At 41.6% G+C, this 12301-nt stretch overlaps 1 protein-coding gene and 1 non-coding gene across 2 annotated transcripts; both read left to right on the forward strand.

Moving 5' to 3' along the window:
- The first annotated feature begins 5449 nt into the window (after positions 1–5449).
- LOC113736149 (small nucleolar RNA R71) lies at positions 5450–5556 on the forward strand. The gene has a single exon (XR_003459639.1). It is a non-coding gene; the product is annotated as a small nucleolar RNA R71 (small nucleolar RNA).
- A 3064-nt stretch (positions 5557–8620) lies between these two features.
- On the forward strand, positions 8621–10592 carry LOC113735547 (putative F-box protein At1g67623). Its single transcript, XM_027262545.2, has 3 exons — positions 8621–8745; positions 8843–8947; positions 10199–10592. Exons 1-3 carry the CDS (start codon positions 8621–8623, stop codon positions 10590–10592), a joined length of 624 nt encoding a protein of 207 aa, XP_027118346.1.
- The last annotated feature ends 1709 nt before the right edge of the window (positions 10593–12301 follow it).

The following is a 12301-nucleotide window of genomic DNA, read 5'->3' on the forward strand; positions in this document are numbered from 1 at the left end:
CGACGGACGGCGATGGCTGCAGAACTCCAAGGGGGTGGCGGACGGCGATGTGCGGCGGCAGGCCAGGGTTGGAAGAAGAAGTGAATTGCAGACAAAAGAAATTGAGAAGAGAGAGCCCAAGACCGGTCAAAGAAGAAGAAAAAGTGGAAGAAGTGGCGATTCTGGTCAAAATTAAAGTTTTGACTTTTTTTTTTCTTTTTTTTCAACGAAGCAAAAAGCACAGAACTGATGAGACAAAGCTAAAAGGACTAGTGAAAACCAAAGTGGAAGAAGTGGCGATTCTGGTCAAAATTAAAGTTTTGACTTTTTTTTTTCTTTTTTTCGCTATCGGAGGGTATGGAAGGCGTGGGCACGCCTTGAAGGGCATAGTTCTCTGGCCAGCGCATCTTAATGAAACTCAAGCGAATTTTTGTCCAAGCACGGGCACCTGGCGCACCCTTCCCAAGACGTGGGCACGCCTTGAAACCTCTAGTCTTCTGTCCAACACTACAAAAACAGTCAAAACACTAAGATAAAACTGAAAAATCGCAGAGTAAGTAAAAATGATCACAACTAATACTGTAATCCTTGGGTTGCCTCCCAAGCAGCGCCTTTCTTTAATGTCTTTGGCTAGACATGGCCTTCAATTGTTTAAATTTCACCCCTTGGATTATCAAGGAATAAAACCTCCACTTGCTCACTATTAAACTCTTCGTAATAAGGCTTTAGACGGTGACCATTGACTACGAATCTTTTCTCCGTCTTAAGACTTTGTATTTCCACTGCACCATAATGAGAAATATTAGTAACAATAAATGGACCAATCCAACGGGAGCGCAACTTACCAGGAAAAAGCTTAAGTCTTGAGTGATAAAGTAAGACTTTTTGCCCTACGACAAACGACTTTCTCGAAACTTGTTGATCATGGAAAACTCTGCTTTTCTCCTTATAAATTGCGGAATTCTCATAGGCTTCATTCCTTAGCTCTTCCAACTCTTGTAATTGGAGCTTTCTGTGTCCTCCAGCCCCCATGAGATCCATGTTACACCGCTTAAGTGCCCAAAATGCTTTGTGTTCATATTCCACTGGGAGGTGGCAAGGCTTCCCAAAAACTAACCTGTAAGGGGACATCCCAATCGGTGTCTTATATGCAGTGCGGTAGGCCCAGAGAGCATCTTCCAATTTTACACTCCAATCCTTCCTATCAGGCCTTACCATCTTCTCCAGGATCGACTTAACCTCTCTATTCGATACTTCGGCCTGACCATTCGTTTGGGGATGGTAGGGAGTGGACACTTTGTGGAGCACACCATACTTACGAAACAAGGCGGTGATCGTTTTATTGCAAAAGTGGGTGCCCCTGTCACTCACTATGGCTCTCGGCATTCCAAAACGGACGAAAATGTTAGATCTTATAAAATCTACAACCACTCTAGAATCATTAGTTCGGGTGGCTTTTGCCTCCACCCATTTGGAAACATAGTCAACAGCAAGTATAATGTACAAGAAACCAAAGGACGAGGGGAAGGGACCCATGAAATCCATACCCCATACATCAAAAATCTCAACAAACAATATAGGGGTTTGACTCATTTGGTCTCTCCGAGAGATATTCCCCACCCTTTGACACTTATCACAAGATTTGCAAAACAGATATGCATCCTTAAACAGAGTAGGCCAATAAAAACCACTTTCTAACACTTTACGAGCCGTCCGCTTTGGACCAAAATACCCACCACATGCAAACGAGTGACTGAAAGCCAAAATAGAGTGAAACTCACCTGCACTTACACACCTTCTTATCACCTGGTCTGAACATTGCCTCCATAGGTATGGGTCATCCCAAAGGTAATGTTTGGCATCACTCTTTAGCTTATCCCTTCTAGCTTTTGACCAACCTGTAGGTAATTGACTTGCTACCAAGAAATTTACAATATCGGCATACCATGGTGCCGACGAATCAATGGCCAGAAGTTGCTCCTCAGGGAATGACTCCCTCAACGGTAGATCTTCTTGATTCGTGAGCAACCGGCTCAAATGGTCAGCCACCAAATTCTCGGCTCCACTCTTATCCTTAATCTCTAAGTCGAACTCCTGCAGGAGCAGGATCCATCTAATGAGCCGCGGTTTGGCATCCTTTTTCGCCAACAGGTACCTCAAGGCTGCATGGTCAGAGAAAACAATTACTTTTGCACCCAATAAATATGACCTAAATTTCTCTAGTGCAAAAACAACAACTAGTAATTCCTTCTCCGTCGTGGAGTAATTAAGTTGGGCTCCACTTAAGGCTCTCGATGCGTAGTAGATCGCGTGTGGCACTCTTCCAATTCGTTGTCCCAACACGGCCCCCACGGCATAGTCACTTGCGTCGCACATAATTTCAAACGGAAGGCTCCAATCTGGGGGTTGAATGACAGGCGGCGATGTCAGTGACTCCTTCAATTTATCAAACGCCACCTTACATTCACTTGTGAAATCAAACGGCACGTCTTTCTGCAGTAGTTTGAACAGGGGTGCTCCGATCTTCGAAAAGTCTCTGATAAATCTCCTGTAAAAACCTGCATGGCCCAAAAACGAACGCACTTCCCCTACACATACGGGGTAAGGTAGAGCAGAAATAAGGTCTATCTTAGCTTTATCTACCTCTATGCCCTTAGCCGACACAACGTGTCCTAAGACAATGCCATGATCTACCATAAAGTGACACTTTTCCCAATTAAGTACCAAATTCGTCTCTATGCACCTTTTCAGAATTAAAGCCAGATTTTCCAAGCATTCATCAAAACTGTCCCCATACACACTGAAATCATCCATGAATACCTCAATTATTTTCTCTACATACTCGGAGAAAATACTTACCATGCACCTTTGAAAGGTCGCTGGAGCATTGCAGAGTCCGAAAGGCATCCGGCGGTAGGCAAACGTGCCAAATGGGCATGTGAAGGTAGTTTTCTCCTGGTCTTCTAGTGCGATCGCGATCTGAAAGTAACCTGAAAAACCATCCAAGAAACAATAGTAAACACGACCTGCCAATCGTTCTACCATCTGATCAATAAAGGAGAGGGAGAAATGGTCCTTTTTTGTCACGGCATTTAGCTTCCTGTAGTCGATGCACTGACGCCAGCCAGTAGCTTTCCTGACCGGGACCATATCACCTTCCTGGTTCTCCTCCACGGTCACTCCCGTCTTTTTCGGGACTACCTGGACAGGACTCACCCATGGGCTATCCGAGATAGCAAAAATGATCCCCACCTCTAGAAGCTTGAGTATCTCCTTTTTCACAATCATCAGGGGGTTCAACCTCCTTTGAGCCTGTCTTACTGGCTTCGCATCTTTCTCGAGCCGAATTCGGTGCATACATAAGGATGGACTTATTCCCTTAATATCTGCTATACTCCACCCAATTGCCTCCTTATGCTCCCTCAAGACCCGCACTAGTTTGTCTTCTTGACTTGGAGACAGGTGCGCAGAGATGATTACCGGTAGTGTCTCCCGGTCTCCTAGGAATGCGTACTTAAGATGCTTTGGCAGAGGCTTTAATTCTAAATCTGGTGCCTGCACAACTGAAGGAAGCAGTTTCGTTTGAGCCTCTAGCACAAAAAGAGAAGTAAGCTCATACCTTGGGGATACGGGTGGAAGTGAGTGTAAGGCTTCCACTGCATGGAGCAAATCTCCCCTTAGGTCCACATCATGAGTTACACCCAACTCCAAGTGCTTGGCTAGAGCCACTTCCAAAGCGTCTTCGCCATCTAATTCGAAAATTTCCTGCACAAAAGACTCAATAACACTCAAAGCAAAGACCGAGTTAGATTCTTCTGCGTACTTCATCGCCTCAAAAATATTGAAATTCACAGTTTCACCATCAAATTCCATTGACAAAGTACCCTCATTCACATCTATCTTAGCCCTGGCAGTGCTAAGAAATGGTCTACCTAACAAGATAGGTGATGGGCTTAATGATTTCTCATCTCCCATGTCCAAGATATAAAAATCTGCAGGAAAAACCAATTCATTTACCTGAACCAAGACATCCTCAACTAGCCCCTCTGGATATGCATTTGTGCTGTCAGCTAGTTGGATTATGATGGCTGTTTCTTTAAGTGGCCCAAGATTTAGAGAAGCAAAAATAGTCTTTGGCATCACATTGATTGACGCCCCTAAATCTAACATTGCTTTCCTAATCGGTGTATTCCCTATCTTACAGGGGATCGCGAATATACCTGGATCTCCACACTTGGGTGGGAGTTTTCTTTGGAGCATTGCTGACACATTCTCTCCCACTGCTACTCTCTCATCCCCTCTCAGTTTCCTCTTATGGGTGCACAGATCTTTGAGAAATTTAGCATATTTCGGTATCTGCTTGATTGCATCCAGTAAAGGGATGTTAATTTCCACCTTTCGGAACACATCCAAAAGCTCTTTTTCCTTCTCTACCTTTTTTGTCTTCTCCAGCCTGCAAGGAAAAGGAGGTAAGTTAGATTTAATAGTGGGCGGAGAAGTGAAGGTTACCTCAGGATCCTTGCGAATACGCCCTTCCTCTTCAATTTCCTTCTCTATCTCCTCCTCACTCTTGCTTTTTGAATTTCCCTCTTTCGGCCCTTCCAGTGTCTTGCCACTCCTCAGGGTCATGGCACTTACATTCCTGGGGTTTATTTCGGGTTGTGAAGGTAACTTTCCATAAGCATGGGACTCCAAGCGATTTATGGCAGTTGCCATCTGGCTTATTCGAGTCTCCATATCTTTCATGCCTGATTTTGTGTCCTGCTGGAACTGGTTGGTGCTCATGGTTAAATCTGTAGTTTCTTGCTGGAGTTGAGCCATATTTGTGGTCAATGACCTGGTCTCCTGCTGGAACTGTCTAGTCTCTTGCTGAATCTGGGCGGTAGTCGTAGCCAGACTCTTGACAATATCCTCCAAGGAACTCCCTGTGTTGGAGGATGATGGTTGTGATTTCGGTTGCCACGGTTGCTGAAATCCTGGTGGACGATTCGGAAATGAATTTTGTTGCCTGTTCCCATAGCTGAAATTGGGATGATCTCTCCAACCCGAATTGTACGTGTTGGAGTATGGATCATACTGCCTACGAGGCGCGGGCACGCCTCCAGCCATGTTCACCTGCTCCGCCCCGTCCTCTTGCAAAATGAGGCACGTGTCCGTGCAGTGGCCCATGCTAGTACAGATCCCACACACCTTTGCTCGCGGTGTTTCTCTCATGGCTAGTTGCCTAACAACCGATGTCAATTCTGACATTTGCTGCTGTAGGGATGAAATCTCTACCTCATTGACTTTACGGCGAGGGTTGCTCTCACGGAAGCCAAATTGCTGGGAGTTCTCTGCCATGGCTTCGATGAGCTCCCACGCTTCCCTCGGTGTCTTGTTCGCTAGTGCTCCCCCACTCGCAGCATCAATGATACTCCTATCTGTTGGTTGGAGCCCTTCATAGAAGTACTGGATTAACAGTTGTTCACTAATTTGATGCTGCGGGCATCTAGTGCACAACTTGTTAAACCTGTCCCAGTATTCATACAAGGACTCACCAGGATGTTGTTTAATACCGCAGATTTCTTTCCTCAAACTCGCAGCCCGGGATGCAGGGAAGAATTTTTCTAAGAATTTCTTTTTCAGCTGCGCCCATGTGGTAATACTACCTGCTGGTAGGTAGTACAGCCAATTTTTAGCTGCATCTTTGAGAGAAAACGGGAAGGCTCTCAGTCTAATTTGCTCTTCAGTGACCCCAGGAGGTTTCATACTAGAGCATACTACCTCGAACTCCTTGACGTGCTTGTGGGGTTCTTCACCAGATAGACCATGGAAAGAAGGTAGGAGGTGAATCAACCCCGACTTCAGTTCAAAAGCAGTATTCTCAGCCAAAGTGGGGAATGTGATGCATAAGGGCTGGTGAGTCAGCTCCGGGGCAGCCAGCTCCCTCAATGTTTGGTTGTTGGCCATGCTTACTTCGTCTTCCGCTGACTCGTTTGTAGCAATTAAGTGCCCTTGTTTTCGTCTCTTGGTCTCTTGCCTCCGCTTACGCGCTGCCTTCTCAACCTCCGCGTCGTATATCAATTCACCTGTACGAGAAGAACGGGGCATAAACTAGCAAAAGTATCAAGAAGAATAGAATAAAATAAAAATAAAAATAAAAATTGAATTTGAAAAGAAACAAATAATCCAAACGCCAGCTCCCCGGCAACGGCGTCAAAAATTGACAGGTGCCGAACTTGTGCAATAATAACTACTAAAAAGTCCTAATTACCACCTCAATTAAATAATTATAGAACAAATCCAAGTACTGGAGCAGGGACCCTAGGTGTGCAATGGGTTACTTGATTCACCCTGTTCCCGAAGAGTTTGCTTGATCCGATATACCGGATTCGTCTATAAAAATACTAATTTTGCGTACAATGGCAAGTAGGATCGATTCCACAGGGAGCAGGTAGGAAATTATTTCTTTCCAAATCAGCAGAGCAAAATTGGGGGATTTTCAATGGGAGAGAAATAAATAAAATAAAAGTAAAATAAAAACAAAGCGAACTAAATTCAAAACCAACTCACAAAGCACAAGTCACTAAAAATAGCAATTAATAAGATTCCACCCAAAGGATTAACTGCTCAGGCACGGTCTAATTAAATGATCATCGATGCAAAGATATTTCCTCCATTTATCACTAGGTTGGTTATAGCTATCAATAAGCTCTGACAACCAGCTCTTCCTTACCTTTTCGACAGTCAAGGTACGACCATTGACTGCTTCCCTAACCAGATAACAACCCTAGGTACGACCGTAGGAATTTAATTATCCAATTGCATTAAAGCTAGAAGAACCCAACCCTAACCAATAAACACGCTAAGATGGTTTATTTAAATTAGATCTTGCGTTTCCCCATCATAAAGCCAATTATGGTGGTCGCCACGGGGTGTCAATTAAATGAACAATTACGGATTCTATTTAATTAACGTGGCAGTAGGATATTAAATTAAATCAAATACCCCGCCGCTGATATTCAATTAATCAAATACCCATGAACAATTAATTCAGGAAACACACGAATAGCAATAAATTGGGAAAAATAATAAAGATTCGATTAGATCTCACAGATATTATGGACCGCGCCCTTGCGTCACCCTTTGGATAGAGGAGGAAATTAGCGCTCCTCATCGTGTCAATCCCGCGTAAATTAATTGAATACATTCAATTGATTGCCGAAGAATTGGAAAAGCGCAAGAGTAATCTGACGGAATTTTGAAGAGTCAAAAGCAAAAAGTAAAAAGGGTCTCCGTTCTACGGAGCCCAGATGCAATCCGCGAGAATCTCTAATGTCTGGCCGCTAGCCGCTTGCCGCAGGCGGAACAAAAGTCAAGAGAAAAGAGCAGGAGCAAGCGTCTGACAAGGAGCAGAAAAGGAGAATAAAAGCTAAGCCTAAAAAGTTGATGATCCATCTTGCTTTGTCCTTTTTCTCTTTATAGCCGCCGCAATTCCAAGGAGTCCAAAAGCCAAGAAACGTCTGGTGCAAATCAATCTGCAAAAGCCATTTCCCCCTTTGAGTTTTGATCCCATGCGCCTGGTCCACATGGACCACGGTCCGTCTTTCGGTTTCGTCCACCTTTCAAGGCGTGGTCACGCTCTGGGACGACAAGTCTTTTGGAAATTTTTCCCCGCGATATCTTTTTAATGCTAACCACCTACAATTCACGCAAATGTCAAATATGAGTGAAATCCCCTTTCTTAGCACCATGAATAGCCAAAATTAGGACAAGATGACAGTGCAAAACGTGCCAAATAACGGCTCTATCACGCAACCAACCCTTAAGTGTCTGCGTCACCTTCATCGGATAGTTTCTCGCCTCCTAAAGTCACGGTACTGCATCTGCAAATCGTTTGCCGATCGACACCAGGTACCCGCTCATCCTCCTAAGTTATTCATTTGTAGCATGCTTTGCTTGTTTGTCAACGTTTTACATATAAGTCGTCTTCACAACTGTGGTCTGTATTCCTATCGCTCAACGGTTTCGTTTCTTTAATATTTGCCCATGCCACACTTACATGCATGTGTTGTTCGAAAGGGTTTCCGATGAATGATTTACCATTTGCGTTTTGTATTCGGTGTTGACCAGAAATCACCATTTTTGCATTCGCGCAGGTTCAGTTTCCTCCGACGACTGGGTCCACACAACTGCGGTGCAACAGTGTGTACGGTGGGGGAAAAACAATACGGTTTTTGTCAAAATTTGCCCTACAGTTCAACTATTGCAGTTGTGCTTTCCCCACTCCCCCGCATCATGCAATGCGTTTGACTGTTATATTTTTTCTGTCTTAATTTTGGTTAACTTATGCGCATAACAGAAACATAACTGTTTCATATGGTATTCCAAAGTATTGAGGTTCTTCCGATTTGGAAACCATTCTACTAAATTGTGAAGGCTAGAAAATGACTACGACGCTGTATAACTTGCACAATATTTTCTAACTTTACGTCATGCAAGCCAAGAAATTAGCCTGTTATACACATGCATGCGAAAATTTTGATATTACACCTCACCGGTCATCATTTGGTTTGATAAGAAAGCAGCGGGTGGTAAATGTTCACATTATCTCTTGACATTTCGGGGATTGTCTGCAGGCAGCAAAAGGAGGCAACCACAAATGGCCAACGCCCAGAATTTGCAGACGAAAATCTCCTTCGCCTCCCTTCCCAGAGAGCTGGTATCCGAGGTTCTTGCACGCGTCGCAGCTTATTCATCAACTGATCTTTTCCGGACAAAGCTATGGTACATTCAGCTATTCAAGATACAAACTTGCGGCATTTAGTAATTTGTACATGTCACTCTGTTTTGCGTTTGTTCTTTCCTGATTTTTATCTTTTAGTTGCAAGAGGTTTGCGGATGTTGCGGAAGATAACCGTGTTTATCAACGTGTGTCGCTGGCAAAGTTTGACATCGTTCCATGGCGTAAAAATCCTAAAGTTTCAATGTTCGTGAAGAAGTGTAGATGATGCAAAAATCCTGAAGCATTGTATCGAAAAGGGGTGGTAAGCATCTGGTTTCCTGCACATTTTGAACATCAAACTACTTTTTCTATTCACGCTACGAATGAAGAATTTAGTGTGGGACATTAGAATTGGAGGTCACCATTAGGACAATTTCAGTGTGTTTGCAGCGTAATAACTAGAAACAAAATAGTTGGTTGACTGATTGTCACCAGAGAAATGAAATAGTGTATGCAAATGTAATTAGGGGAAACGGAGCAGCAGACGGTGTACATTCGGTAAATTGGGTATATGAATTCGGTAAATTCAGTTATTAGACTTATATAAATTTAAATCGATTTCAAAATCCAATTGGAGATATCCGAAATCATTGAATTCTGAATTTGAATTCGAAAATGATAATGTATTCGGGTTAACCGAATTCATTTAATATGAAAAAAATTGTTGAATCCTTAAATTGCAGTTTGCAGCGTAATTAAAATAATAAGTAGTATAGTTATACTAAATATAGTTATGTATTATACCTATAATTATTAATTATTATGTATTTGTACTCATGTGTAAAATAATATGTATTATAAAATGTTATGTATTTTTCTAAATTTGTGTATTATTATAGTCATGTAACAATTAACAAATATGAAAATAATATATTCTATATTATTATATATTATTATTATCATAAGTACATCATAATACCCATATACTAACTATTATTAATACCATTTATGTATATAATATAAGAATATATTACTAATATATAGTAATAGTAAACCAATTGTTTAAAAATGAATTTGAAATCGGTTATTAACAAATTCTTAATTTCATTACATATTTCATACCATATTAAAATTCGGTGAATTCGGTAAATACCGTTTTGGTACCAAATGACCAAATACCCGGTTTTAAATTACCAAATTAAATTTTTTTTGTGCTATGAATTCGGTATGAACCGAATTTTGGTCACCCCTACACGTCGTACCGAAGGGAAATACAAAGAACCAACCGTGCACGAACACTACCACTGCCCTTTTGTTGCTAAAAACCCTTAGTCGTATGCCATAATTGGTAACTGTGGGAATTCAGGTTGGGTTGTGCTGAACAGTTTTCTTAACCTTATGTGCTGTCTAATGTTCCCCATGCAGTTATTAATTGTCATTGTCTGCTACATATTTTAATCAGTTTGACGTAACAGTGTTCTTTCAACCTTGAACTCCATAGGTTAATTATTTTAGAGGTAAGAATGTTGAATCAGCATTGCAACGCGTCGAAGAAGCTGCAAAAGCAGGCCATGACGAAGCTGCCTATGCGTTGGCAGTTATTTTCGTCTTTGGTGGGGAGGAATTAAAGCACAAAGGTATGGCTATGCTTAGCGGCATGAAGAAATCAGCAGCTCAGAGACAGAGAGTTAAAGAATGGCGCGACAATTTGCGAAGGATTCTGAAGATGATTTGGGTTCAAAATTCTTTGGTTCTAGGCAAAAGGCCCATTTGTTGTGCCAGCCAACATAAGAGGAAAACAGGTTGGGGTCCGAATGAACTTGACGCAGTGGAGAGTACATGTGAAGGCTGCACTTGCGATGAAAAAATTGGACCAATTTGTGATGCCTTACCTCAAATTGCTGTGTAAGTGTGAATGTGTGGACATGCAATGTAGACACATTTTTTTAGCGAACAACATTTTACTATCTTTGCAAAAATTAATTAACCGTTTCATTTTAGTGTTCGTATATAAATGCTGACAATGTAATTAGGTACTTTAGCCCGTATCTAACGTGTTGGTATATAAATGCTCACTTATGCCTAAACGACGAGCTTTTCATTGCCTTCGTCCATCATAACCTTTTGTGGCTCTGAACCTTTTAGACTTTCGTCTAAAATATCTCCATTTCTTTGTCAACGATTTTCTTGGAAATTTCTTCTATGTTTTGGTAAAGCTTTTAAACTTGTTGAATCTTCTGAATCCTTTCTTTCTTCTGGATGGAGTACAAGCATGATATTTACCTTTCATTATCAATTCTGGCTTTTTGCAAGCTTGGTCTAGACAAACATCTCCTTCACATATTCTCGAATAACCTTTCGTTTATGACAAAGGTCATCAAGAGATAGGAATACTGCTTGTTTGATTTGACCTATAGTGACACTCAATATTCATCCATATTTATTATGGATATACATTTCTGCACTATCTGCAAGTGGCTTTGGAAGAGACCCTTCTGCGTAAATGCAAATTTACTTTTGAGATTTACAAATAATTTACCCGTCGTTCATTTATAGGTCACCAGTTGTGTATGGTTTGCCTCCATTACAGCCACATAGTACCCTATGTGGCTGCGAAACAGATGTATTGATCGGATAAAATGCAAATAAAGCCGGTGACCATAAAAAGCCAGCTATTTATGGCTTTTGTCCATTAAGCTGACACACTACTTTTGCCTCCAATATAAAGCTAATTACCGGATCAATTGTAGTTCAATCCGTTGCTGAATAAAGGAGCAGCAGGTTAGGGCTTGTCATTATACAGTCAACAGTAGCCGATTGTGCCTTAAATAATCATTTTATTCATCAGATAACATAAAAATTAACCCGTTATGAACAAAATAACCCATCTTTTCAGAGCTTTCGTCCGTGACAACAACATACAACCATATCTCCTTGAATATGAATTTCTGGAATGTAAAACTTATTGTGCTAAACCGGTTTTGCAATATAAATAAACGACGTGTGTGGGTGTGCTACGTCATCACAACAGTGTACCAGATTTTCCGTACCGAAGTAAGTCAATTAGCGTACACAAATTGGAACTAAAAATTCAACTTGTTATTTTCCACAATTGAGAACGAAAGGGTGGCCATTTTTTAGTGATGTACATATTCGCATATGGGACAAAACGACGTTCGAAAAAAAAAAGGAGTTTTACGAATAAATCACCAGCTCTATACATCCTTCATCCTGCACAACAGGTTTCAAGGTCCGTTGTTTTGAAAAAAACAACACAGAGCGGTGGAAGCAGAACAAAAATCGGTGTTTTCCAATAAAGCACCGGCACATTTATAGCTTTCTTTCCACTGCCAAAAAATTGTGCAGATTTTTTTGACAAATGCATATTCACTTCTCCGAAATAATGTTTATCAAAAAATTCTTTTCTCCAATAAAACACCAGCTGCTTATGACTAGCCTGCATTATAAGAAACCGGCGAACTGAATATCGAAGCCACAAAGCACCATAAATTTTTTGAAAATCGGGCAAAGCACCATTTTTGGTTGGACAGAAAAATGGAAGCAGCACCGCATTTAAGGCATTCCCCCACACTTGCAATAGTTTTTCATATTGAGTGG

The sequence above is a fragment of the Coffea arabica genome, chromosome 3c (genome assembly GCF_036785885.1).
Source record: "Coffea arabica cultivar ET-39 chromosome 3c, Coffea Arabica ET-39 HiFi, whole genome shotgun sequence".
NCBI lineage: Eukaryota > Viridiplantae > Streptophyta > Magnoliopsida > Gentianales > Rubiaceae > Coffea > Coffea arabica.

Excerpts from the sequence above, each read along its gene's own strand:
- LOC113735547 (XM_027262545.2), top strand. The coding sequence starts at position 8,621 with ATGGCCAACGCCCAGAATTTGCAGACGAAAATCTCCTTCGCCTCCCTT. Across the intron at positions 8,746-8,842 it reads CTTTTCCGGACAAAGCTATG|TTGCAAGAGGTTTGCGGATG; the intron begins GTACATTCAGCT and ends TTTATCTTTTAG. Across the intron at positions 8,948-10,198 it reads AAAAATCCTAAAGTTTCAAT|AGGTAAGAATGTTGAATCAG; the intron begins GTTCGTGAAGAA and ends TAATTATTTTAG.